We start from the raw sequence: 27,928 nt of genomic DNA on the forward strand, positions 1-27,928 counted from the left end.
TAGACGATCTTAAAGTATAATGTGGCTTTTATTTTAAATTAGTTTAATCTTTGTGCATCTTGAGTCTCACACAAAATTTTCTTTAAAGAGTCATTCATCTAAAAAGTTCATAGCTAATTAACAGAGAGTTTAAATTGCTAATTTTTCTTGTAATTTTCAGAAAACACAGTGTGTAAAGATAACAATAACGGTTAAAATGACAACCGCGACAAGCTCTCGTCTACCTGAGTTTATTTAATTGTTAAACTAACCCGTGGAAGAATAATAATGCGAACAGGGTATAGCGTTAAGAATTTGACAATCGTTCATGGGTGGTACATTTTCTGTGGGAAGTTGGACCTTTTGTTGACGCTAGTCATAATCCGCAATTTTTTACTAGTTTCACAGCACTGCTCCTAGAATTAACACTGAATTAACAGCCTCCTAATATTTTCAATGTTCATGCTAGGAGCACTGCTATGTCACCGATTTTATTTTAACTTAAACGAACAAACAAAACCATAGACTAAAACAGACCTAAAAATAACCGAAAAACAAGAGCATCCACAGAGCCATAACCTCGACGCTTTTGTGAACTTTTCGTAATAATTTGTTGGTTATGTCTCTATGGATGACGTTTTGACAGCTGAAAAACCTTTGTAAAAAAAACTATAGCCCTATGAAGTTAAATGTCGATTCGTTATTTCTGTCAACCTGTTCGAGAAGTTCCGTTCTAGGGTAGATCTTATCTGCAATCGACTCTACGAAATAAGTTTTATATGCTTCCTACTGCGGGACGAAAGAAAAAAATGTAAACCCACGGGCCGAAAGTGACAGATATGTAAGCCCACGCGGCGAAAGCTTCGCTTTCGCCCCTTCGGCTTACAATTTTCTGTCACTTTCGGCCTTTGGGCTTACATTTTTCAACTTTCGTCCCCAGTAGGCGGCATATAAAACTTAATACGTAACTCTTTCGGCCTCCTCAATCGATACGTAAATAACTATTTCCATCGCACTCTAGTGTACCAAGCATAAACATAGAAAGCACATGAAAACTGATATGTTTCGATTTGTTCTTTTGCAAATATAGATGACTTGCTTTCGTTTCTTTCGAATTTACGGAGGCTCATGTCAATAAAGACACGAAAACGAGACTTTTGAACTTGTATCCAGAGTTTTGTAATGAATTTTACATGCTGTGAGCGTCGAAAATTCATGATTTTTGACCCGCCAGCATGTAAATCTTAATTTGAATAATCGCTAAATATTTTATAACGGGTTCTCGATAGTTGACCGGGTTCTACTAATCGTCTCTCGTTTGGAACAATAATTGCTTTCCGTAGACGATTTTCAATATTTACACATATTGATACATCGATGTCTGATCGCAATTCGTCTATAAAAAGGTGAACTGTTCGCGCAAAATGGTAGTATCGTCGCAAAATTTGTTACCATACAAAAGACTGTGTTTTTGTGGAAAATGGTCGGACTGAAAGCAGTTGTGTGTGCTATTCTAGTGGTTGGAGCTAATGCCACAGGTATGAAGAGGTTTTTAATGACCGAAATTTAGAGACACTAATTTTGTTGGAATTTCAATAGTTCACTTACATTGAGACTCGTTTTATTATTCTAGGTTGTGGGTTCGGGTATGATGGGGCCTTAGGTAAGTAACTTAACGAGTAAAATACTGCATTGAAATATATCGATGCCCTAGCAATAAAGTGTTCACTGCTTTACTGTTAATCGATTCTTTCGACGCTAATTGGGCTGAGTTTTGATATTTTCTTTAATTTATTTGCATAATAAGGACCTGACCACTGGCAAGACGAATACAGTCAATGTGCTGGAAAACACCAGAGTCCCATCAATATTGATTCGGCACATGTGACCCGGACGATCTTACCGCCACTAAGAATGGAAGGTTTCTACTATACCGATGGCGAGGCCATTCTCACAAATAATGGACATACTGGTAATTTTTGTAGATTTTGTTAAGTGGTAATACTGAAGCGTGTACTACAGTTTATCGAGTTTTAAGGATTTAGAGTTCAAGGAAATATACATTTTTCAAAACTTCACTAATTATCAAAGAGTTGCGTTCAACGTTTTCCTCAACAAAGGCAACAAAGTTCTACTGTTCGTCACTGAGTTGAGACACAGCTACGTGACAGAAAGTAAACCTATATGGTTGCCTTTATTGAGAAAATGTTTAAGGCATATCTTCGATAATAAAGATGTCGTAGACACATCACGCTGTATTGTCACACTCGGCCTGCGGCATGTTTTTAGCTTAAAAATAGTATATTTCGTACCTAGGACTAAAAGTCTTTTTTAGCGTGAGCTGAAGGCGAGGTCTGGAATCCAATACGCTAAAAAAGACTTTTATTCCGTGGTACGAACAATATTTTTCATATCCGACGGGTCCAGGGATGAAAAAGCATTTACAATTAGTAGCAACTGATTAACACTATGCAATCGAGTGATAATAGTTATTTATGCCACCGAATGACAAATGCTGTTTTAGGCTTTGATACGAAGTGTGACATTTTGAGTTGCATATAACGTCTATTGTGTATTTAGGACGTATAGAACGAATGGAACGAACAAAAGCTCCGTTTCCGGTACCTTCACGAACCAAAATCTTTTTAGACCCGTATGAAGTACTGGGGTCTTATGCGTTTACGCATACGTCCGTAACACGTCGAATTGGACTCCCTGAGTAAGGGGAAACCTATTGTGGTTGTCTAGAGATGCCAAATCAGTGAAAAAAAAAATGTCCGTCTGTCCGTCTGCACGATAACTTGAGTAAAACGCATCCGATTTTGAAAATTCTTTTTTTTCCCGTTTGGTAATGTCAAAAGACAGGCTAAGTTCGAAGATGAATGATTTTGGATCGACCCCTCCCGAGCTGTGGCCCAATAAGTGCTTTACGGTTTTTCGAAGATATCTCCGGACATTTAAACGTTAAACTTGTAAGTGATACGTCAAATAAAAGGTATTTACAATACCGATCGACAAAAAAAACGTTTATGGAAATCGGATGACCGACTCGTGAGTTAGACCCCTTGGTGTGGAACAGGCACAGGGCGGCAAGCAGTTTTTGCTTGTAGGTCGGCCACATTTGAACATATTTCGTCTGTTTTAGCTTTATTAGATAGGTATTGACCGTACCAATCAGGGAAAAAAAATTTATGAAATTATGTTCTGCGGAGCGTGAGCTAGGTCTCTTGGAGTGAGCTCTTATCTGGCTACTCGGAAGTACAGTGAACGTGGTGTATTTTGACAATATCTCGAGTAAATTTTGACCGAATTTCATGAATTTTTTTTTGTTTGAAAGGTATTAACGAATGTAAAGCGTCGGTACTATTTCCGGTCTCCTAACAAAATGGCTGCCGGCGGCCATATTGAATTTTAGTAAAATAGAAATATCTTGGGAAAAATGATACTTAGAGAGTTTCTGTTAACATGGAAATAATTTGTTATGTGTGTGGGGTTTCAGGGATTCCATATACGGACATCTATATATACCTATATACAGCTATATTGAGCTATATACAGGCATATAGAGCTATATAATAGCATATATTTATCTGTGAAATGTTTATTTTTAGTGAAATATAGTTAAATATAGCGGTATATAGCTGTTTAAATAGGAATTTATGAAATTTGTCTTCGTACGGGGCTGTCTATATTGCCTCCGGCAATTTAGTTGTATATGATAACAAGGCAAAGAGTGGATAATGTAAGTGATTTTAAAGGGAGAATAGTTTTTCAGAAAATGAAGTAAGAGAAATGAAGAGCTTAATGTTTTGAGCTTAAAAATAGTATATTTCGTACCTAGGACTAAAAGTCTTTTTCTTCCTGTAGTACCAAAACCGTCACATTCACTCACCAAATTTAGTACCGAAAGAGCAACATTCTCCCCTACTATTTTCTCTCAATTTTCATTCCCGCTTATGTCATTTTCGATCCTATCTTTATTCTTTCCCAAATGTGTCAAGTTGTTGTATGTACGCGAATGTAATGTTTTTAGTGTTTTGTGACAATGCATTCATAAGGATTGCTTTCAGCATTCATACGGACTGCTTTCGGCATTCATTCGGATGTCTTTCGGCATTCCTAGAGGTGTGCGCCGATTTCAAAATAGTCGGCGGCGGTGCGCCGACTGGTGATGGATCGGCGGCGGCGCGCCGAAAGAAATTTAATGTCGGCGGCGGTGCGCCGATCGGCGCGCCGATAAATTAAAAAAAAAATCTAAACTTTCTAAAATAATGCAAAGACATTTGAAAAAGCGTGCGCAATCCTTTTTACGAACACTGAATTCTTACTATCTTGCAAACTGAAGAACTGAAGTATCAACCACGAATCCAAGTACAATCTCATTTTTATCTTTCGAATGTACAATCCCTGACCTTCATTTTAAAAACATCTGATTCAATGAATCCAAGAATGATTAGTGAGTTTGCCTAAATGACATATAAGTCAACTTATAAGTTGGAAATTTTCAGTCACATCTTCATCTTCATACTAGATGTTCTAGAAGGTTACTTAAAATTTACAACTTATAATTTATATGTCATTTTCGCAAACTCACGATTGTCCTTTCGATTAACAAGGTTTTGAAAGAACAGGTTAAGACACTTTCGAGTTGATCACGAGAGCGGTGGAACCAAAATTTTCCTCTGTAGCGCCAACTAGGTTTGGAATATTTTATATGACGATTTCAACTTACAAAAAATAATTGTTTTCAAGTTGACTTTTCAACAATATGTAATAAGTGCGTTTGACAAATTTGGTTTCAACCGCCTTCGCGAGTGTATACCCTATTCTTTCAGAACCTTGGGAAATTATGAGTAACTGTCAGAACATCTAGTAGATTAAGAAGATGTGACTTTACATTTCCATATCTTCGATGTAGGAGTGAGATCGTAGTAGAAGGTTTGCGCCATAGAGTTACACTCGAGTGTTGGCAAGATGGCGCTTTTCTATGAAAATGCTACTTTTAAGAGGAAACCAGCATTTTGGGTGCCGATGCTCCTAATAATTGTATTCTTGTGGCCAGCAGCTGTTGTTTTTACTGCTGTTTTGACTGCTGTTACATGAGTACTGATGTCTGACATTTTGTGTCATTGAATTTGTGTTATGTTTGTTTGTTCTTAGAGTCGGTTTAAATGTGTGAATTTCGTTACAGTAATTGAATTAATAAATTTTAGGAACAAATTTAACTAAACGAAATAGTGAAAATTTATCAAATTAAAGTCAACGGTTTCAGAGTAAAAATATCACAAATTTCATTAAAGAATACTACTAAATTGGTTGCGAAATCGTATCAAATTGTCGGTACAGGCGTATCCAATTGCATATTCGAGCAATTGAACAATCAGATTTTATGAATCTTCAGAAGCAAAAAAGTGCAATGGTTTGTTTTGATATGAGTCATCATAATTTCCGTTTTGACAGAACAACATATGACTCAGGGTTGATAAGTAACTACAAAGATAGGGTTGTCCATATAGTGGCCACATGGATAGATGATAAAACGACAAAACGCCATCACGCCAACTCTCGAGTGTAACTCTATGGTTTGCGCAAATAAGAGATTTTGATAAACATAAATGTATAAGTAATAAGTAATTAGTAATAAGTGTATTTGCTGAGCAGCATATAGCAACCTGACTTAAAAAATTAAGAGATAGAAACATTTGCTAAAACCTTGTAATCACGCACACACTGTTGTATATATATTTCAGTTTAAGTTTATATTGCCGCCCATTAAAATGGCTGAAAGCAATAAAAGTATAAAATTTCGGCGCGACGAAAATTAAACCGGCGGCGGCGGCGGCGTGAGCCAATATTTTTCGGCGGCGGCGCGCCGAAAATTTGGCCAAAAATCGGCGGCGCGCCGGCGTAAAATCGGCGGTGCACACCTCTAGGCATTCCTACAGATTGCTTATTTTTCGACATTTGTGAGAATACATGCACACGGAACGGACTTCTTTAGGCATTCATACGGATTACTTTCGGCATTAATATGGAATGCTTTTGCACCGGTATGTTGTTCAGTTTTGTTGTTATGTTTTGTTCGGAATGTGACTTTGGTACTCCAGGAAGAAAAATAGTGTATAGTGTAAACCACGGATCAAAAAGGTGTGTTTTAGACCACGGTGGTGAAAACGTCCAGGGATGGAGCGACGCGAAGCGGGTCTAAAACACACCTTTTTGATCCTTGGTATGTAACATACTATTTTAGCGTGTGAGAGGTTTCCAGACAGAGCTGAAGGTGAGGTCTGGAATCGAATACGCTAAAAAAGACTTTTAGTCCGTGGTACGAATAATATTTTTCATATCCGACGAAGTCCCACTTTTCGGGTCCTAGGGATGAACAAACATTTATCAATTAGTAGCTATTGATTAACACTATGCAACCGAGTGATAATAGTTATTTATGCCACCGAATGACAAATGCTGTTTTAGGCTTTGACACGAAGTGTGACACGCATATAACGTTTTTACAAAAAACCTTTTACTTTTTGTCACAGAATTGATTGAGAAATAGTTATTTATGAAACAAGAATCGTATGAAAGTATTTCATGAAGGCACTAGATGCCGATTGCCAACCCGATGCGAAGCCGAAAGCCAAAATGTTTAAAGTACTTTGAACCCGACGTCATAAATAAACCATTTAGGCACTAGATGTATAATTGTCACACTAGGCCGCATGGTGCATGCTCTTATTGGAACCGAAATAAAAAGTCTCAAGTCGCTCAACAAGTTGATCAAACACGGGGGCCACCGTTTGTATCCATTGTACTGCTTTTACGCCCATTAACTAGGTCCCACCTCTTGGGTGGGTCAGATCGCTTGACTGTTTGTGTGAGCTTCTCAATAGTATTTTTATTGGCAATGATTGATTTATTTATTTCAATGAAATGTAATTTTGTATGTTGATAACCACAAAAATGCATTTAGAAGAAGAACTGCTAATAAATCTAGAATAGATCTCTCATTGATGATTTAATTCTGTTTAGTTTCACTTAACTGAAAATCTTCGAAACTTTATATCTAAAATGCACCGGTCAAAAGTGACGTATTAATTAATAGATCGTTGTATTGCTGGCATGTGGTATCGTAATTCTAATTTCCGTTGTATTGCTGGGGTAATATGCCACTGGTTTTGAATTAACTTAGAAGTAAAAGCTAATTTGCATTTCGACGTTTCGACCTGTTTCCATGGTCATCATCAGGAAAAGCTTTATTCAAGAAAATTACTACAATTTAACAGGAAAAACTGTGTTACCTATTTTCTTTGGATTTAAGTTTCAAAGATTCGTCAAATTATGGTGAGGGATTCTTCTGAAAAATAGAAGACCGAAATCGGACGCATTTTCAATTGAAATTTTTTATATATTATATCATGGGCGTGCGTTAGCATAGCGCCCGTGACGCAAGTCCTATTACTAGAAAAAATTTCAAAAAATTTTTTTTGTCGTAGACTGCAGAACCATATTTACAGCAAATATTGAAGTTCTACAATCCAAAGACAAATGACTCCAAATTACCATTAAAAAAACTAGGCGTCCGTACGAGTTCAACGAGCTATCACACGTTCTTGCAGCTTAAAATTTGGCCACGCAAAAAATCTTCCCAAGAAGCCCCATTTCCATACATTTTGGTCAATTTCAGTACTTTAAACGAAATATTTTGGGAGTAGATTCTAGTCGTCATTCTACGACATTCCAGAAAAAAAAAATTGGGGGGAACCGGCCTCGTTTCGGAGCTAGGGCTCCTCGAAGTTCCCATATAGGCCCCATATAAGATCACCTTTAAGTGTGTGTGTGTGGATGTGTATGGTAGAACAAATTTGTTCGCTTTTGGTATTTGGTAAGCTCTCCTCGCCTCAATTTTTTTTCCTAAATTTAGTATTTTTTTAAATTTTTCAAATTTTTTTAAATTTTTAAAATTTTTATTTTTCAAAATTTTTAAAATTTTTCCAAATTTTTTAAATTTTTCCAAAATTTTTCAAAATTTTTAAAATTTTTCAAAATTTTTCAAAATTTTCAAATTTTTCAAATTTTTCAAATTTTTTTTCAATTTTTTAAATTTTTTCAATCCAAAAGAACTGATATCAGTCAAAAACACTCAAAAGAGTAAAAGTGACGCAAGTCCCTGTGCATACTTCCAAAACAACTGATATCGCTGGAGGTGACGCATTCTGCGCTTGTACGCAAAAACTGTAACAGCAAAAATTTGACCAAAGAAATTGTAGAAACAAAATTTTACCAAAAAAATTTTGCGTCACAAAGTGGCAGATGGTTCGGACGTATTAGGACATATTCTTGCCTATTTTAAAAAATGTCTTAAAAGTACTTTCCTCAACATCTGCCACTTGTGAAGCTTGTGTGGCTGGTAATAGGTCATCAAAAACCGAAAACATGCACTTTTCTTACAAAAATTTCTCCAGTTACACGAGCCATACAGCGTTGTTTGGGGTGTCACCAGAAAGGCAATTGCATGTACTTCCGTGGCAAATAGGGTCTTATTGGGTTTAGAATTAATCCACACTGAGATATGTACAGTTCAAGTTTTCAATCGAAAAAAAGTCTGAAAACTTACACTTTTCTTAACAAACCTATGAAAACGAGTCATGTATCCGTACAAAAGAAACACAGTGCCCAAAATAAATTTAGTTTTCGGTTCCAAACCGGTACAATTTTACGAAGCAAGGAATTATAACTCTAGAACTGGATGTACATGACAAATATTTCAGAAATTATTTGATAAATCTGGATTATCTAATAGGGGTGGTCGATTTTGTGGGATCGGAAATGGACCCCTCTAGAAAAAATTCTAGTGGCCCATAGGTACCAAAAAGCCACATACAAACTTTTTTCTTCATCATCTCCGGGTTGCGAAAAATCAAAATTTGAAAATTTTCGAGTAGCCGATTTTTTCCCATTCTAAAAACCACCATGACCAGGTTGTACTTTTTTTTCAACCTTAAAACATCATTTTATCTTTCTATGAGGTCCACTCTAACATAAAAAAAAGAAAAAAAATTGAAAAAGTTTGCTGGCCGAGTTTTTGTGAGTCATCAAGTTTCGCCGAAGTCCGATTTTCCACAATTTTCAATATGAAAACGAGCCGTCAGAACAGTCGGAGCGTTTGCTGCGACTGAGCCCCGTACAAACCCGTACATCTATTGCGCACGTGACCCTACTTCGTCCGTCGCCCTACTCTTACCGTAAGCCTATTGCGCCCGTAAACGTCATAAAATTCTTATGCAATGTGTACGTCTTAAAAATTGCGCATAGCGCAATTACGAAGCCCCGTACGACGTTCCTTTCAAAAGTAACACAAACTACACTTCCCACTGATCAGTGATTTTGGAATTATCATTTTCACCTATTTATATTGATTTTACAAATATCCAAAATGGCGGCCGACGGCCATTTTGTTAGGAGGTGGAAAGTACAACGGCTGCTTTACATTCGTTAGTACCTTTCAAACAAGAAAAAATTCATGAAATTCGGTTAAATTTTACTCGAGATATTAACAAAAAACACCACCTTCACTGTACGGCCGAGTAGCCACATATAAGCTCACTCCAAGAGACCTAGCTCACGCTCCGGTAAACCGAATTTCACAAACTTTTTTTTCCCTGATTGGTACGGTCAATACCTATCTAATAAATCAAAATCCATCTAAATCCGTTCAAATTTGACTAACCTACAAGCAAAAACGGATTGCCGCCCTGTACCTAGTTCACACCAAGGGGTCTAACTCACGAGTCGGTCATCCAATTTCCATAAACTTTTTTTTTGTGGATAGGTATTGTAAATACCTTTCATTTGATGTATCACTTACAAGTGTAGCCTTTAAATGGCCAGAGAAATCTTTGGAAAACGTTAAAGCACATATGGGGCCCCAGCTCTGGAGGGGTCGACCCAAAATCGCGCATCTTCGAACTTAGCCTCACTATTTCAACTACCTTTCAGGGAAAAAAAAAATTTTTGAAATCGGATTTGATTTACTGAAGATATCGACGTGACAGACGGACAGACGGACAGACGGACAGACGGACAGAAGGACAGACGGACAGACAAAATTTTTGTTGCGGATTCGTTATCTATGAACATAGGCAAACACTTTGCCCTTACCGTCTGCTTCGAATTCCATCAATTACACACGGCATCGTAATCCTATAAGCCCCTTCGTACTTCGTACGGGGCTAAAAACCTTTTTTTTGGCCGAAATATTTATAAACTTGTCTTGCGATAGCTCATCGGAAAGGTATTTCCATAGCGGAAGCAGAAATAGAAACATTACCGGAAATAAATTTAAATTATTTTGAGTTATACCTGTTACAAAGCCTAAAAACAGGCTAAATTTATCAGCAAGGAGAAAATTGGATTTTCTAAATTGCCTATTTTTACACTCTTTTGGTTATAAACGTATTTTTCGCTACTAATTTATGAATTTCTGTCAAAAAATCGCATTAAGTTGCTGTATTAAAAAGTCAATTTTCTCCTTGCTGATAAATTTAGCCTGTTTTTAAGCTTTGTAACAGGTATAACTCAAAATAATTTAATTTTTTTCCCGGTAATGTTTCTATTTCTGCGTCCGCTATGGAAATACCTTTCCAATGAGCTATCGCAAGACAAGTTTATAAATAATTCGTCAAAAAAAAAATTGTTTTTCATATTGAAAATTGTGGAAAATCGGACTAAGCGAAACTTGATGACTCACAAAAACTCGGCCAGCAAACTTTTTCAATTTTTTTTCTTTTTTATATGTGAGAAGGGACCTCATAGAAAGATAAAATGCTGTTTTAAGGTTGAAAAAAATGTTCAACCTGGTCGTGGTGGTTTTTAGAAAGGGAAATAATCGGCTACTCGAAAATTTTCAAATTTTGATTTTTCGCAACCCGGAGATGATGAAGAAAAAAGTTTGTATGTGGCTTTTTGGTACCTATGGGCCACTAGAATTTTTTCTGGAGGGGTCCATGTCCGATCACAAAAAATCGACCACCCCTATTATCTATGATCACTGGAATTTATTTAGAATCTCTTGAGTGAAGTCAGTGTGAAATTTATTATATGTCGCCGTGCTTGAGTTCTAGATAACGTAGATATTGTATTTTAAAGCAAGTAAATGTGAATGATTTTATTCCCTTGACTGGAAGTCAGGGTCCTATGACAGAAAATCCGTAACGATGAGTTCGCTTTGACATTTTGAAAACGTTCTATATGCATGAAAACGGTAAAAACATTAACCACAATAAGTAAGTCTTCATCGATAATGAGAAGCTTTTACTCTTGTACGTAACTCACCCGAGAGTTGTCACAATAATAATTAGAGAAAATACAATATATCGTTTCAGTGCTTTTTAGCGGAAAAAGAACCTCAGTTTGCACCTTTGTTTTACCCATGTTTAAGCCCCAAGGACCTTAAGTATCTCTTTCAGAAAATGGAGCGGAATAAAAGTAAAGAGAGTCGCTACTATTGTGTATTTAGGACGTATAGAACGAATGGAACGAACAAAAGCTCCGTTTCCGGTACCTTCACGAACCAAAATCTTTTTATTTTATTTTAAAATCTATTGACAAATTCTCCTAAGGAGCCTGACTCATCCAAGTGGTGGCCCCTAGTTTCAATCTGTAAAAATCACTCAGATCAAATGAAGTAATAGATTCGATAACTAAATTGATAATGGTTTTAAATCAATGTTACATTGTACACAATTGCAGTGTGACAAGCTCTACTAATATGCAGACAGGCGTCTACGTTGACGGACAGACTAATGAAACCAGATCAAAGACGCATATAGTTAGCTTACGACGCTATATTTCCGTAATGAAATGTTTTGCCAAATTTCAGACTTTGGTCTTCAACATTAATTTACAAACATTATGAAACTGTAGAATTGCACCATTTTATGCAGTAACATTAATACAAATACTTATCACTATGATTTACTTACATATAGGTGTATACTGGGTCCAAATGTTCATTGAATCCCAGTAAACATTTTTCGGGTTCGCGTTCCTTTTGAAAAGAGTCGACATTCGATTGAGATTCTGGTTGCAACTGTTCATCGAATCCCAGTAAACATTCTTTGTGTTGGAGTTGCTTTTCAAAAGAATCGACATCCGATTCAGATTCTGCAACTAGTGAGATGGACATGACGGAACTCTGACCCGATTCCCGCCGTGTTGTTTCAGTAGTACAGTCACTCGATAGTACCGCAGACACTAACGGACCATTTTCCTCATTCTCGCTTGGCGAAATATTCTGCTCCTCGACTTCAATTCCAGATTCGACAGACGTCGGCGTATCGCATCCATCGTTATCTTGTCTCGGTGCAGTCAATTTTGGTGCTTCATGCTCAAATTCATCGCATACCGATGATGTCTCAGACATCGTTGCATCGTATCCTTCAGATTCGTCGGATGTATCGCATCCAGCATTATCGTCTTTCGGTGCAGTCCATTCTGGTATTTCAAACTTTGATTTGTCGCATACCGATGATGTTTCGGATTCAGACATCGTTGCATCGTATCCTTCAGATTCGCCGGACTTCGATGATGCCGTAGTCATCAATGTATCGCATTCAACATTATCTTCTTTCGGTGTGGTACATTTAGTTACTTCAACTCCAGATTCATCGAATTCCGATGATGTCTCAGACATCGTTGCATCGTGTCCTTCAGATTCGCCGGACTTCGATGATACGGTAGACATCAATGCATCGCATCCAACATTATCTTCTTTCGGTGTAGTCCATTTCGTTACTTCAACTTCGGATTCATCGAATTCCGATGATGTCTCAGACATCGTTGTATCGCTCTCTTGACTATCTTCTTTCGGTGTAGCCCATTCCGGTATTTGATGTTCACATTCAACTGACATGGTCATTGACAAAGACGTTCCGTTTTCCTTGTCATATTCCGTTGGTGTAGTGGTGACACGTACTTCAGCAGTACGACTTATCGATGGAACGATGATAGGAGTTGAAGTAAGGCCGAAACTTGAACTCTTCGCTATTCTGCCGTGTTTTTTACGCATTACTCGAGCCTTGGCTTTTTCATGTTTGAAGAGTTGAATTTCCTTTTTCTTTTTCCCTGACAATGAGAAGAGAGTAGCGTTTGATTTTAGTTCGAGAGAGTCTCTATTTTTATATATAAATCGACAAAGATTATCTTTCAGTAAATTACAACTACAGTCGGCGACTCTGAAATATTTCGTTTCGTTTCAGATGTTTTTCAGCTGGTTAACTCATGAAAACAATCGGCTGAAATTGTTAAATGCGTGCACGCGGTAGTAGCAGACGTAAAAAAACAGCTGAAACGAAATGAGTAACTTTTTTCGGAGTAGCCAACTGTCCAATCAAAGTTGTGAACTAGGCGAAATCAGATTTGTGTAGTTTCAGGTAGCTGACGTCATGTCATCATCAAAGCTTTACCACAAATTTATTTATGAATTGAGATGAAATTGAACGACTTGTGTCATACCGATTGAAAATTCACGCTTCAAATCAGGAGTTACGTGTTCCTCAGCCACCCATTCGTTATATTCAGCAGAATAGCCGGTCCACTTTACACAATATTCAATCTGAAAATTGAATCGAAGTGTCGTTCAAAATGCCCCATTAAAGTTTCCATTGTACTAACCTCAGTTCTGATTGCCCGTATGTCAAGGATTTCATCAGCTGCAAACACTTGCGGATCGTCAACGTAGACCTCGCACAGTTGCTCATTTTCCAAATCTCGACACATTTGTTGGACCTCTACGTCCAGAACTCTCGCCTGTTATGAAAAAGTATTAGAAATTATGGTAATCAATTGTAAATTCTTCGTAACAAAGGAAGGGAATAAAAGAGCGACCAGACATGCCGTTACTGATAGCCTCTGCTCTGGTTGAATAAATCATCAAAAAATTACCATCATTAATCAATCACAAATTTACAGGTAAACGAATGGGGAACGGTTACAACACTAAAACTAAATTTTTGATAACAAAATATATTTTTGTGAATCACGTTGACGACTTTTGCACAAAACGGTATGATTGTTCAGTGGAAATAATTATACATCAACGGAAACAAAAGGCAACGAAGGTGTCAGTGTATAGTCTTCTGATTGCTGTGTCGTACGACGATATTGAGAGTCGCGTAATTCGACATCAGTCAAAAACACTCAAAGAGTAAAAGTGACGCAAGTCCCTGTGCATACTTCCAAAACAACTGATATCGCTGTAAGTGACGCATTCTGCGTTTGTACGCAAATTTGCGTCACAAAGTGGCAGATGATTCGGCTACTTTTCATTTGTACGTTCAGGACGTATTTTTCCCTATTTTAACAATTTTCTTAATCTTTCAAAATTTTCAAAATTTTTGAAAAATTTTCAAAATTTACTAAATTTTTCAAAATTTTTCAAAATTTGGATATTGCGTTGTATCGCCTGGATTCGACAAAATTAAAACTCCAAAAGTTGATGTGACCAAATTTTAGCCTAGCTTTCGACTGTGTGACCAGTCATCTTCAAGGCTGAAAAATTTTATTTGGCACTTAATCACTTAGAGCTATGAACAATTATAATTTATTTTCGTAAACTTACGCTTACTACTACTACTCTAAATCGACAAGCAATACAACAACTATAAACGTTTCAAAATTTACTAAATTTTTCAAAATTTTCAAATTTTTCAAAATTTTCAAATTTTTTAAAATTTTCAAAATTTAAAGCCGGAGCATTATAATTTGATCGATTCTACTCATTTAATTCATTTTTAAATAATTGTAGTTTTCGAAGAAATCATTTCGAAAACATTACAGTATAAAAGCTTAGACACGTGCATTTGAACGGATTACCCGCAGGTATACCGCGAGTAAACAGCTCTAATGCGCATGTGTAAGCTTTTATACTGGAATGTTTTCGAAATGATTTCTTCGAAAACTACAATTATTTAAAAATTAATAGAATCGATCAAATTATAATGCTTCGACTTTACTAAAATTTTCAAAATTTTTCAAAATTTTTCAAAATTTTTCAAAATTTTTCAAAATATTCAAAATTTTTCAAAATTTACTAAATTTTTCAAAATTTACTAAATTTTTCAAAATTTTCAAATTTTTCAAAATTTTCAAAATTTAAAGTCGGAGCATTATAATTTGATCGATTCTACTCATTTAATTCATTTTTAAATAATTGTAGTTTTCGAAGAAATCATTTCGAAAACATTACAGTATAAAAGCTTAGACACGTGCATTTGAACGGATTACCCGCAGGTATACCGCGAGTAAACAGCTCTAATGCGCATGTGTAAGCTTTTATACTGGAATGTTTTCGAAATGATTTCTTCGAAAACTACAATTATTTAAAAATTAATAGAATCGATCAAATTATAATGCTTTGACTTTACTAAAATTTTCAAAATTTTTCAAAATTTTCAAATTTTTCAAAATTTTGAAAATTTTGAAATTTTTTTCAAAATTTACTAAATTTTTCAAAATTTTCAAAATTTACTAATATTTTCTAAATTTTTAAAATTTTTCAAAATTTTTCAAAATTTACTAAATTTTTCAAAATTTACTACATTTTTCAAAATTTTCAAAATTTACTAAATTTTTCAAAATTTACTAAATTTTTCAAAATTTACTAAATTTTTCAAGATTTTTCAAAATTTACTAAATTTTTCAAAATTTTCAAAATTTACTAAATTTTTCAAAATTTTCAAAATTTTTCTAAATTTACTAATATTTTCAAAATTTTCAAAATTTTTCAAAATTTTTAAAATTTGCTAAAATTTTCAAAATTTTTCAAAATTTTTAAAAATTTACTAAATTTTTCAAAATTTACTAAATTTTTAAAAATTTTCGAAATTTACTAAATTTTTCAAAATTATTATAATTATTATTATTATAATTATTATTTTGGGTGGGTCAGATCCCTTGATTGTCTGAACCTGAGCTTATTAATAGATTTATCGGTTGATTAAGAAGAAATATGCTAAAACGGTCTAAATTTCTCATTAATAATTTAATTCTGTTAAGTTTTACTGAAAATCTTCGTGATGTTACAAAACGATATTATTTTAATTAATTTTTGGTTTTATGCTCATATTAGACCGTTATTGTCTATAAAATGATGAATTTCTTCAATAAAAATTTAACTCGTGTGAATTGAGGCCCTCGCTTAGCTCTGGCCGCAAACTTCCAGAACTACCACCAGATGGTTGAACCTACACCACCCATGTTCGAACTTGACCTGAGGATTTCAATGCTTCATCGAATAAAAAAAAATAATTGAAAATCAGTTGAGCTTTGCTCCAGTTATCGTGTTAACAAAGAGCAGAAAACTGTTACATTTAACGTTTTTTCATCACATTTCCATCCATTTTTAATCATAGTGAACGTATTACCTGCCGTGTATTTGTTTCTGTAAAACCCATGACTTACAGTCAAGGGAATAATTAACTGTGAGAGGCTGCCGTTTAAAGGCGCTAAATTTTTTTTTTTTATTACGCAGCTATGATGACAACGGATTCGGAAAACAGACCAACCATATCTGGCGGGCCACTGAATGGAGAATATGTATTCAGGTAACGGCTGTTAATGACTCTTACAACAACGTTTTGATTTTAATCAACCGTTTTTTGGGTGCAGTCAATTACATTATCATTGGGGGGACAGTGATGACCACGGTAGCGAAGACGAAATTGATGGAGTGTCTTATCCAATGGAATTGCATATGGTTTTCTATAAAAAAGATTATCTGGATGCTACATCAGCAATGGATCATGTGGACGGACTGTGTGTTTTAGGTAAAATGTTTCATATTCAAAGAAACTTCCAAAATTTAAAATTAATTTCTTTTTTCATGCCGAAATTGTAGCTTGTCTCTTTGAGGTAAGAGAAAAATTTTAAATTTGAATTCACAGTCATCCGTTTTGCTTCCGTGTACGTGGCAGTTGACATTACAAACATGTTAGACCTATTGTTTGAAGTGTCAACTGTCATGTACAAGGAATCAAAACGGATGACTGTAAATTGAACTCAAAAATGCACAGAAAAATTCATAATTTTTTTTAAACATTCAAAAGGTCAGTGATGTGCACAATGACAATTTCAATGGATTTTCTCAAGTCCTTCCACGAATCGTTGAAGCTGAAACCGAAACGGCATTCGATGTAGCTCCAGCATTAATCGATTTGCTTCCAAATGACTTAACTCATTATTTCACATACAACGGATCGCTGACTACACCACCCTGTTCGGAAGTCGTCACATGGATTGATTTCAAAGATCACATCAAACTGTCTCATGATCAGGCAATTTTGTGCTCATAATACCAACAGCTGAAGTCTGTATTGACGTCGGAATTTATTTTTTGCAGTTTCAAGATTTCCGTGCTTTGCGGAACGAAGAGGATCGCATTATGTCGAATAATTTTAGAGCGGTGCAACCTCTTGGCGATCGGGTTGTTCTTTACAATGTACATCTGTACGAAACGTTCTTCGACGAAAGAGTAGAACAGCAGAAATTGATTAATGATATCGATCAACTTAATGCTGAATTCGATGAAATTGTGGGAAATCTGTGATTGGTCGGAAAAGAAAATGGAATAAATAAAAAAAAACTTTCGTTTCGATAAAGTCTAAATCACACAAATTTTTCTATGTCCTACTCTGTCCTACTTATGCTTCCACCGTCGAAAATCTGGATAGGTTAAGCTTTTACTGCTGACAGCATTCATATTCGGTCGACCTATACAGAAGAGCTATTTTTAAATTTCGATTTTCGAAAACAATTGCATCGTTAAAGGCATTCTCTTTCCGAGAAGAAAAGAATTTCGATTGTAAACATTCGTCCACGAATTTAAAATATTGACTCAATTATCATCATGACGCAAATATATTGTTCAGGTAAGTATGGTTTGAAGAACAATTCGTACAATGTTCAAATAAACGTTTTCGAACGAGTACGCACTCCACCGTTTCTTATGTTTAATCATTATTAGAATAAAATTAATAAATAGCGTGTGTTGTACTTGGGACATATGTTCTGTGGGAATAGAATACAATATTTTAGATGTTGGATAAAACAGTCGTCTATCAACGGCTTGTGTCTACGCTACAATGTAGATGATTTATTAGTATAGAAGCATCGTCAAGTTGAATAATAACCATAGAAAGGCGGGACATGATGGTGATGGTAGTGGATGATGATTTGCAGTAATTTTCATGTGTAGTTTCAATACAATTTCAGTTCAGTAAAATTTCATACTGAAATTCGGTGAAAATTTTAGGCATGCATTTTCTCGGGAAGTATTTTTAATGATTTTAACAGTAAAGAATGGCATAGACTGTTATGACGGGGAAATCTTCTTTTGTTCGAACTTGTGTGAAATGAAGGAGAAATCATTTTGTGTAAGCGTTTGACAAGTTCTTTGTTTAAAGCATATTACCCCTTAAAATACTTGCCCTAGACATGTTCACTGAAAAATATCGATGACAAACTTTCCAAATAATCGATACAATATCAATCGAATGGTTTATCGACAATCGATAAATATAGACTGATAATCGAATTATCAGTCGAAATTTAACGATTATCAGTCGACATTTACTGATTATCATTCAATATTTATCGATTATCAGTCGATATACATCGATTATCGATGAAACATTCGATTGATATTGACTTTTAAAAAATATCGATAATCGTGTCTAAAGGAATAATCGATATTTTATCAATCGAATGAATTATCGAACATGCCTAACTTCCCCGTCATAATGGTCTTTGCAATTAAACCGATCATTCCAAAATAAAATCATGGGCGCGCGTTAGCATAGCGCCCGTGACGCAAGTCCTATTACTAGAAAAAATTTCAAAAAAATTTTTTGTCGTAGACTGCAGAACCATATATACGGCAAATATTGAAGTTCTACAATTCAAAGACAAATGACTCCAAATTACCATTAAAAAAAACTAGGCGTCCGTACGAGTTCAACGAGCTATCACACGTTCTTGCAGCTTAAAATTTGGCCACGCAAAAAATCTTCCAAGAAGCCCCATTTCCATACATTTTGGTCAATTTCAGTACTTTAAACGAAATGAAAAAATCCTACGTTACTTTGTTAGTCCGTCCGTCCGTCCGTCCGTGTTTCCTATCTTCTAAAGTCTTCTTTAGATTTTGTTGAAATTTTGGGAGTAGATTCTAGTCGTCATTCTAAGACATTCCAGAAAAAAAATTTTGGGTGGAACCGGCCTCGTTTCGGAGCTAGGGCTCCTCGAAGTTCCCATATAGGCCCCATGTAAGAACACCTTTAAGTGTGTGTGTGTGTGTGTGTATGGGTATGGTAGAACTTTGTTCGCTTTTGGTATTTGGTAAGCTCTGCTCGCCTCATTTTTTTTCCTAAATTTAGTATTTTTTAAATTTTTAAATTTTTTAAATTTATCAAAAATTTTTAAATTTATCAAAAAATTTTAAATTTTTAAATTTTTAAATTTTTTAAATTTTTTAAATTTTTCAAATTTAAAAATTTTTTAAAATTTTTCAAATTTTTCAAATTTTAAAAAGTTTAAAACATTTAAAAAATTTTTAAAATTAAAATAATTTTTCAAATTTTTCTTTCAAATTTTTCAAATTTTTTAAATTTTTCAAATTTTTTAATTTTTTCAAATTTTTTCAATCTACTAATTCTTCCAAAATCACTGATATCAGTCAAAAACACTCAAAAGAGTAAAAGTGACGCAAGTCCCTGTGCATACTTCCAAAACAACTGATATCGCTGACGGTGACGCATTCTGCGCTTGTACGCAAAAACTGTAACAGCAAAAATTTGACCAAAGAAATTCTAGAAACAAAATTTTACCAGAAAAATTTTGCGTCACAAAGTGGCAGATGGTTCGGACGTGTATTAGGACATATTCTTGCCTATTTTAAAAAATTTCTTAAAAGTACTTTCCTCAACATCTGCCACTTGTGACGCAAAATTTTTTTGGTAAAATTTTGTTTCTAGAATTTCTTTGGTCAAATTTTTGCTGTTACAGTTTTTGCGTACAAGCGCAGAATGCGTCACCGTCAGCGATATCAGTTGTTTTGGAAGTATGCACAGGGACTTGCGTCACTTTTACTCTTTTGAGTGTTTTTGACTGATTTTGTATTCGCGATTTGCATGTTCAACATATGACACTACTTTCTAGGTTCTATGAAGATTAAAAATGCTGCGATTTGAATGAAATTTACTGCGCAAATAATTTGTTGCCAAAATTTTACCGCCATTTTCGCGTTTTGTCCAGTTAAAAAAGGTTGGGTAGTTAGATAGGCTACCTATTCCGCTTAAGGTCAGGTTAAGCCTTAACCGTTAAGGCCCTTTTCATGGCAATAATGTAAATATTTGGCCATGAGTAACTAAGATAATTAAGATTTTTATTTTGTTATTTTGCTGCTCTTTAGGATACCAGTGTGTCTATTTCAAAAATTTTGTCTTAATAAGACTATTGAAGAAAATAATTGGAGCTCAATTTATAATCTATCATTCCCATCACCAATATTCTATATAATAATAATTCAATAATCATCATCACTAGCGTTACACTTTGACATCTTTTTTTTTTTTTCAAATTACTTTGCTACTCTTGAGGATACAAGTGTTTCAAAAATTTTATGTAAATATAAGGCCTTTATAAAAAGAAATAATTGGCGCTTTATTATCTAGTTGGTCTGCTAGCTGATTCGTAGAAACAACGGTTTATTCTTGCAGTGTCGTGTTACAAATCTGACATCAAGAGAAAAACAGTTAGAAATGTTGTGGTTGATATTTTCGATTTGTATTGTCATAAGCGTAACCGGTGTCACGTCAGATGGTAATTTCTGCAATCTTTTGATGCATTTTTAATAGAAATTTGCAGATTCGGAAATTTCGCAAATTTCGGTGAAAAATTTTGCTGATAACTTTCAAACTAGGATGTGAGGAACAGTCCCAAAGTGTTAAATATCGACTAAACCTTAAAAAATAGCAAAATAACTTCCACAGACAATTGCTTAATTAGTCAATGATAATGATTTTCCATGCTTCATGTTGTGTTCACTTCGGTGAAAAATAGGAAAATGTTTGAGCGAATCACGACTCTCGCTTCGCTCTGTCCGCTTGTCGCCTTAATACACAAATAACTAGTTAAGTGTAAATGATGTGAAGGTTCTAGAATGAAATGTCACCAATTCAGGGTTCAGGTGATCGTTTTTGGCTTCAAATCATAGTTCCTGTTTCACCTGGAACACCTGAAAGCAATTAGTCCGAATCTATCTTTTCTTAGAAACCTCTTAAAATTTGTCCGCTCATGATCCCTTCCAACGTTTGCTTAGTAATAAAAGACACTTTGAGAGAAATAACACCAATTTTTTAGATGTTTCGATGGCAACGTGTCGAAACCGATCGTGACACACGTTGCGATGTTAAGCTAATATTTGAGTAGCCTTCTGTCGCACATTTGTTACAATTTTTTTTAAAAAGAAAAGAAGAATTGCCCTGTGAAACAATTGATTAAGAATGTAATCTTTTACAGGCTGCACTGGATTCCGTTATGAAGGTCCCGATGGTAAGTGTTAAGTAAAATATTTTCAAAGTAAAAAATATCTCTGTGCAGTGCCGTATTAGCTTGAGTAACCTACAAAAATGTGATCGACAACAAAATCATGTCCGGAGCGATAGCGGAGGACTTGACGCAGTCTAACTTCCAAAAAAAGAACGAAGAAATTTTTTGAGACGCGGCAACTATATATAGGCGAGAATTTAAGTTTCTTTCCTTTGGCCTGTATCACCACAAATCCTATTCTATCTTATTCGCGCTTCAAATACGAGCAAAACGAGCTATCACTCGACTATGTAACTTTAAAATTGCCGGAGATACATCGTTTTGAAGTTGGTCATTTTGATAGAAAATGCACCAAATTAACGTTTTCCAAACAATCAAAATCTTTCAACTTACTCTGTATGTTTCTATCTATCTATCTATCTATCTATCTGTCTATCTGTCTATCTATCGACGGTCGATCTCGGAAACTAGTCAGCCAATCTCCATGAAATTTTGCAGGAACCTCAGGGTGGGCATAAAAATGTAAATGTGATACGCAATTACCCCAGGAAAAACCAGAATTTTGTTTTATTGGCCTCGAAGTGGTTTCTGAGTGTGGTTTTCGAGGGTCGGGAACGCGTTTTCGGCTGTAGCTTAGCTGTATTGAAACCTACAGAGGCGTGCGACCCATCAAATGAAAGGTATTCGTAACACGATTCGAACAAAAAAATAATTAAAAAAATCGGGGCAGATTCGTTTGAGCTAGAGTGATTAGAGTGACCAAATTTTGAGCTACTCGAGCGTAGGATGAAAGGACTAATATTTTTTGGGTTATGAGAGATAGAGAATTACTTTCTTCGGCAAAGTCTCAGAGTTTTACGAGTAGAACAGAGGGGCATATGTGAAAAATGTCGAAAGTTGGAAATGGGTTGGTCAATTAGGGTTTTAGAGTTATTTTGTGAATGGTGGCAGATAGAGAGTTACTTTCTTCGGCAAAGTCTCAGAGTTTAATGAGTAGAACAGAGGGGCATTTGTGAAAAATGTCGGAAGTTGGAAATGGGTGGGTCAATTGGGATTTTAGAGATATTTCTTGAATGGTGGCAGATAGAGAATTACTTTCTTCGTCAAATTTTCGAATTTCGTCAAATTTTCGAATTTCGTCAAATTTTCAAATTTCGTCAAATTTTCAAATTTCGTCAAATTTTCAAATTTCGTCAAATTTTCGAATTTCGTCAAATTTTCGAATTTCGTCAAATTTTCGAATTTCGTCAAATTTTCTAATTTCGTCAAATTTTCGAATTTCGTCAAATTTCCGAATTTCTGTTATAAACTGTTATAAAAAGCAGTGTTCTAAAACTTCTAAAACGACTGATATCCCAACAAAAATCTCTTCGAGAAAAGTGTGACGCAGTCTTTGAAGTACAATTTCTAAAATGAATGATATCGCTAGAGTTGACGCTTTCAGCTTCGTTACGCAAAAATTAAATTTGACACCCAATTTTAGTTCAAACAAGCTGACTTAGTTTTTCTCATCATCTGCCAAATAATTTTTACCAAAAAAAATTTGACTGGAAACAACCAAAATTTTACCAAAAAAATCTGCGTCACATGTGGCAGATAAATTTTCTTGCTGGTCTGTTCCTGAACATTTGCCACTTTGCGACGCAGATTTTTTTGGTAAAATTTTGGTTGTTTCCAGTCAAATTTTTTTTGGTAAAAATTATTTGGCAGATGATGAGAAAAACTAAGCCAGCTTGTTTGAACTAAAATTGGGTGTCAAATTTAATTTTTGCGTAACGAAGCTGAAAGCGTCAACTCTAGCGATATCATTCATTTTAGAAATTGTATTTCAAAGACTGCGTCACACTTTTCTCGAAGAGATTTTTGTTGGGATTAACAGATTTACATAAGGAACTCATTTCTGAATCGATGTTTCTCTGCCACAACTCAGATGTGACATAAACCGTTCCTTCAGAGCCTTGAATTTACCATGGTTCTTATATCGGTAAAATTCGAATTCGAATACCGATGGCTCTGTGGGTAGAACATGCTAGGCCAAATATTTGTAAAAATGCTTTGTTGGCCGCTAACTTTATTTCCATTTTGATTTATTAGGCCAGGAAAGCTGGGGTAGTCAATTCAATCAATGTGCTGGCAAGCATCAAAGCCCGATAGATATTGATTCTTGCTTCGTTAAAATGGTCGCTTTAGATCCGTTGCGAATGGAAGGATTTAATTCAACCATCGGTAAGGCATCACTCACCAATAACGGACATACTGGTAAGTGCGCAAACGGTTTTTTTTCTCATAGCTATCGCCAACGCACTTCAAACATGAGTGATCATAGTGGTCAGAAAGTACTCTATTTCACATGAAAATGATTTTACAGTGTCTTCACGTTTGCATGATACACTGTCCAGTCTCAGTACCCTATTTAGAGAACCACTGATACTTCCTTATTTAGAGTGCCACTCATGCTTGAACTGCGTTGCTATCGCATTCTCCTACCATGGAAAATAAAATAGTTCATTCTCGTCGCAGCAATGATGATTATCGACGGTGTTAATAAACCAACTATAACCGGTGGTCCGTTAGCTGCAAAATATGTGTTTGCTCAGTTACACTTCCATTGGGGCATCGACGACTCGTGTGGAAGCGAAAATAAATTCGATGACAAAACATTCCCGCTCGAATTACATATTGTGTTCTATAAACAAGAATATGGGAGCGTTGATGCTTCATTGAATTTCGTCGACGGTCTTACGGTTTTGGCCTGTATATTTGAGGTAGGAATACCACCAAAAAATCAGCATTTTCTAAATTTTGTATTTTTTTTCACATTTCCTCAGCTGTCCGACAACCCGAATCCAAAATATGAACCATTTGTTGATGTGTTGGCGCAAGTTATTGAACCAGGACAAATAGCTGTTTTTCCAACAGCACCGACCTTGTCCGCTTTATTGCCCCGTGACTTATCGCAATACTTTACATACCATGGGTCATTGACGACGCCACCGTGTTCCGAAGCCGTCACATGGATAGATTTCAGAGAAACTATAAAAATTTCGTCTGGGCAGGTAAGTAGTCAGAATTTACAGTCTCTTTTACATCTTGAACCTTAAAGTACTAAATTTGATGATGAAAGAAAAGAGAGAGATAAATAGTAGATTACATCATAGACCATGTAAAAGGTCGATTTCATTAGGCGCAAAAGTTTGCGGGCGGAGCGCAGCGAGTGGTACACGTTAAAGAAACTTTAACACAATCGTAATCTAGTGAAATGGATGGACATTTCACAATCTTTAATTTAAAAAAAATTGTTTCAGCTCGCAGCGTTCCGAAAATTAATCGACGGACACGGTCATCAACTTATCAACAATTTCCGAGCAATTCAACCACTTGGCGACAGAATAGTTCGTCGTAATATCGGAAATAAAAAGGACAAAACTTTGACCAACAAGGGAGTTGACGTTACAACTACAAAAAGTATTCGGACCAAAATTGCACAAGACGTCAAGAATATACCGCCACCTCCTCCAAAAAAGAAAATTTGAACGATTTTCGGATGAACGCATGGACACGGCGTATCAACCAATATAAAATGTAAACAACAATTGTTCAATAAACTTTGTGCCGCTCTACTTGATAAAGTAAAAGTACTCGCATGAGTTTAAACCGACTATATTGATAGTGCAAGTGCTTGTCCAATTCCGTGCGTTCTACGTCCTATTTCTATAAGGTTTTATTTTGGTTTCATTGTGTTTTCCATGAAAAGTTTTGAAGCAAAAATTTTGTTTCCGGAAAATGGAAAATTGTTTTCCAGCCGGAAAAGTCATTCATAAGAAAACCTTCGAAGTGAAATAGCTACGAGAATACAATATCTTTTTGAAAAATTTCTTCTGTTCTGGCTTATTACCAATATTTCAGGGAAGAACTTTTTTTTTGAGGAGTTGGAATGGAGTTGGGTACGGGTTACTCCAAAAAGTGTACCTTGAAACCATTTTCCCTGGCCATTTTGTGCCTTGGGACAAAATTACAGAATTTTTCTCGTAATTTGGTCACTCGGCATGAAAAGTGGTATATGCGTCACTTCGTTCGGGCTAAAACTCGCCAAATTGCCTCCTGACGTTCCTACTACGTCTTTGTTCTACACACTAGAAAATTCTCACGTTTTTGGCCAATTTTTTCGGCTAACAAGTTTGAAGTCTCAGTTCCTTACAATAAGTGACGTCTTCCCTGTCCTAGAACCATGAGGGATTCTTTTGAAAAACAGCCTACCGAAATCGGACGTATTTTCCAGTGGAATTTTTTATATGTACCTAGAAAGGACCTCGACCCTAGAAGCCAAAACCACATTCAACGAGCCATCAGAACAGTCGGAGCGTTTGCTGCGACTGAGCCCCGTACAAACCCGTATATCTATTGCATACGTGACCCTAGTGCGTCTGTCACCCTACTTTGACCGTAAGCCTATTGCGCCGGTTAATGTAGTTAAAGTAAAATTATTATGCAATGTGTACATCTTAGAAATTGCGCATAGCGCAATTACGAAGCCCCATACGACGTTCCTTTCAAATGAAACAAAAATTTCAAATCGCCCTAAAATTTTATTTTTTTGAAGGGCCTAGTATCGGCCTCAGTCCGAGGACCCAAATTTAAAATTTTTTTCAACTAGATTCTATTCGGCCTTTGATTACCTCCCAAATGAAACAAAAATTACGAAAAACGGGTGAAATTTGCTCGAGTTCTATGTAAAATACACATAGGGCCCTAGTAGCGGCCTTAGTCCAAGGACCCAAATTTAATTTTTTTTTTCAACAACATTCTATTCGGCCTTTGATTACCTTCCAAATGAAACAAAAATTACGAAAAACGGATGAAATTTACTCGAGTTATATGTGAAATACACATAGAGCCCTAGTAGCATTTCACTTCTAAGGCCCTAACTCACGGTCCACTCACCCGATTTAAAATTGACAATACCTATCATTTGCCGTGTCATTTACATTTCCATCGTTAATTTTGCCATAAATATCACCAAAAGACCTTAAATCACTTAGGTGGCCCTAACTCATGAAGGGCCGACCCAAATATGCCCATCTTCGAACTTAGCCTCACTATTTCGACTATCTTTCAGGGAAAAAAAAATTTTTGAAATTGGATTTGATTTACTCAAGATATCGACGTGACGGACAGACGGACAGACAAAATTTTTATTGCGGATTCGTCATCTATGAACATAGGCAAACACTTTGCCCTTACCGTCTGCTTCGAATTCCATCAATTACACACGGCATCGTAATCCTATAAGCCCCTTTGTACTTCGTACGGGGCTAAAAAGCTTGTATGGCTGGTGAAAGGTGAGCAAAAACCGAAAAAATGCAATTTTCTTACAAAAATGTCTCCAGTTAAACGAGCCGTTCAGGGTCATTAGAAAGGTAATCGGTGTCGGGGAATCTCGCACACGCGATCATAGTATGCGTCCTTTTACGACATGTAACGAAAAGTCATGACTGTGCGAGATTCACCACTTAGAGGTGAATCTCGCACACCATGAATTTGTGTGGTGTGCGAGATTACCCTACCCCAGGTAATCACATATTCTATTGAGCCGAATAGGTACTTATGGGTTTAAAATTCAACCACACTGTGCAGTTGATGTTTTCAACCGAAGACTTACACTGTTCTTACAGAAATTTCTCGATGTACACTAAACGTACATAGTCGTGTGGGGTATTATTTGAAAGGTAATTTTAAGTACTTTTGGGCTGAATAGGGACTTATGTGGTTTGGATGCATCTACGATGAAATATGGGCACTTAAACATTTCAACTTCTATTTCATCGTAGATGCATCCAAACCACATAAGTCCCTATTTTGCCCAAAAGTACTTAAAATTACCTTTCTAATGACACCCCACACGAACGTGTAAGTTTTTAGTACTTCGAGAAATTTCTGTAAGAACAGTGCAAGTCTTCGGTTGAAAACTTCAACTGCACATATTTCAGTGTCGATGAAACTTAATGCCAATAAGTCCCTATTCGGCTCAATAGTACGTGTGATTACCTTTCTAATGACACCTTACAAGACGCTGTACGGCTCGCGTAACTGGAGAAATTTTTGTAAGAAAAGTGCAAGTTTTCTGTTTTTGATCACCTTTTACCAGCCACACAAACTTCGAATATTTTTTTTAAGTGGTTTTGGCTTCTAGGGTTGAATACCTTTCCAGGCACATATAAAAGAGGCCACTGAAAAATGCGTCCGATTTCGGTAGGCTGTTTTTCAAAAGAATCCCTCTATAGAACTGCAGGAAATTCAGACATTGTTTCTGGTCTTCCAGCTACTTTTGTTCAAAAGCCCATTTTTATTC

General features: G+C 35.7%; 3 protein-coding genes and 1 long non-coding RNA gene across 6 annotated transcripts; 2 read left to right on the forward strand and 2 right to left on the reverse strand.

The window, feature by feature from the left end:
• Positions 1–1,407: 1,407 nt before the first annotated feature.
• Positions 1,408–17,635, forward strand: LOC119083125 (carbonic anhydrase 7-like). Its single transcript, XM_037192762.1, has 8 exons — positions 1,408–1,517; positions 1,613–1,642; positions 1,787–1,951; positions 16,508–16,580; positions 16,645–16,802; positions 16,874–16,887; positions 17,082–17,309; positions 17,375–17,635. The coding sequence occupies exons 1-8, from the start codon at positions 1,460–1,462 to the stop codon at positions 17,579–17,581; spliced, it is 933 nt and encodes a 310-aa protein (XP_037048657.1). The 5' UTR covers positions 1,408–1,459; the 3' UTR covers positions 17,582–17,635.
• Positions 7,133–27,914, reverse strand: LOC119083127. Its single transcript, XR_005088804.1, has 3 exons — positions 27,903–27,914; positions 21,023–21,027; positions 7,133–7,248 (listed from the first exon to the last, which is right to left on the reverse strand). It is a non-coding gene; the product is annotated as an uncharacterized LOC119083127 (long non-coding RNA).
• LOC119083123 lies at positions 11,834–14,143 on the reverse strand. Of its 3 annotated transcripts, XM_037192760.1 has the most exons (5): positions 13,921–14,143; positions 13,651–13,785; positions 13,478–13,591; positions 12,745–13,093; positions 11,834–12,600 (listed from the first exon to the last, which is right to left on the reverse strand). In XM_037192760.1, exons 1-5 carry the CDS (start codon positions 13,924–13,926, stop codon positions 11,957–11,959), a joined length of 1,248 nt encoding a protein of 415 aa, XP_037048655.1. In that variant the 5' UTR covers positions 13,927–14,143; the 3' UTR covers positions 11,834–11,956. The 3 variants fall into 3 exon arrangements, with proteins under 3 accessions (XP_037048655.1, XP_037048654.1, XP_037048653.1); XM_037192759.1 differs by having other exon boundaries at positions 11,834–13,101; positions 13,492–13,591; XM_037192758.1 differs by having other exon boundaries at positions 11,834–13,093.
• Positions 20,690–25,217, forward strand: LOC119083124 (carbonic anhydrase 2-like). The gene is made up of 6 exons (XM_037192761.1): positions 20,690–20,850; positions 21,550–21,582; positions 23,674–23,838; positions 24,100–24,344; positions 24,408–24,635; positions 24,885–25,217. Exons 1-6 carry the CDS (start codon positions 20,790–20,792, stop codon positions 25,110–25,112), a joined length of 960 nt encoding a protein of 319 aa, XP_037048656.1. The 5' UTR covers positions 20,690–20,789; the 3' UTR covers positions 25,113–25,217.
• Positions 27,915–27,928: the final 14 nt, after the last annotated feature.

This window comes from Bradysia coprophila, unplaced genomic scaffold (assembly GCF_014529535.1).
Source record: "Bradysia coprophila strain Holo2 unplaced genomic scaffold, BU_Bcop_v1 contig_561, whole genome shotgun sequence".
Classification (NCBI taxonomy): Eukaryota; Metazoa; Arthropoda; class Insecta; order Diptera; family Sciaridae; genus Bradysia; species Bradysia coprophila.

What these genes read in the sequence shown, in the direction of transcription:
- LOC119083124 (XM_037192761.1), top strand. Translation starts at nt 20,790, where the DNA reads ATGTTGTGGTTGATATTTTCGATTTGTATTGTCATAAGCGTAACCGGT. An exon ending in AACCGGTGTCACGTCAGATG is followed by an intron (nt 20,851 to 21,549) that starts GTAATTTCTGCA and finishes AATCTTTTACAG; the next exon opens with GCTGCACTGGATTCCGTTAT. An exon ending in CCGTTATGAAGGTCCCGATG is followed by an intron (nt 21,583 to 23,673) that starts GTAAGTGTTAAG and finishes TTGATTTATTAG; the next exon opens with GCCAGGAAAGCTGGGGTAGT.
- LOC119083123 (XM_037192758.1), bottom strand. An exon ending in TACGGGCAATCAGAACTGAG is followed by an intron (nt 13,592 to 13,650) that starts GTTAGTACAATG and finishes TTCAATTTTCAG; the next exon opens with ATTGAATATTGTGTAAAGTG. An exon ending in CAATCGGTATGACACAAGTC is followed by an intron (nt 13,094 to 13,477) that starts GTTCAATTTCAT and finishes TCAGGGAAAAAG; the next exon opens with AAAAAGGAAATTCAACTCTT.
- LOC119083125 (XM_037192762.1), top strand. Translation starts at nt 1,460, where the DNA reads ATGGTCGGACTGAAAGCAGTTGTGTGTGCTATTCTAGTGGTTGGAGCT. An exon ending in CGGGTATGATGGGGCCTTAG is followed by an intron (nt 1,643 to 1,786) that starts GTAAGTAACTTA and finishes TTGCATAATAAG; the next exon opens with GACCTGACCACTGGCAAGAC. An exon ending in CACAAATAATGGACATACTG is followed by an intron (nt 1,952 to 16,507) that starts GTAATTTTTGTA and finishes TTTATTACGCAG; the next exon opens with CTATGATGACAACGGATTCG.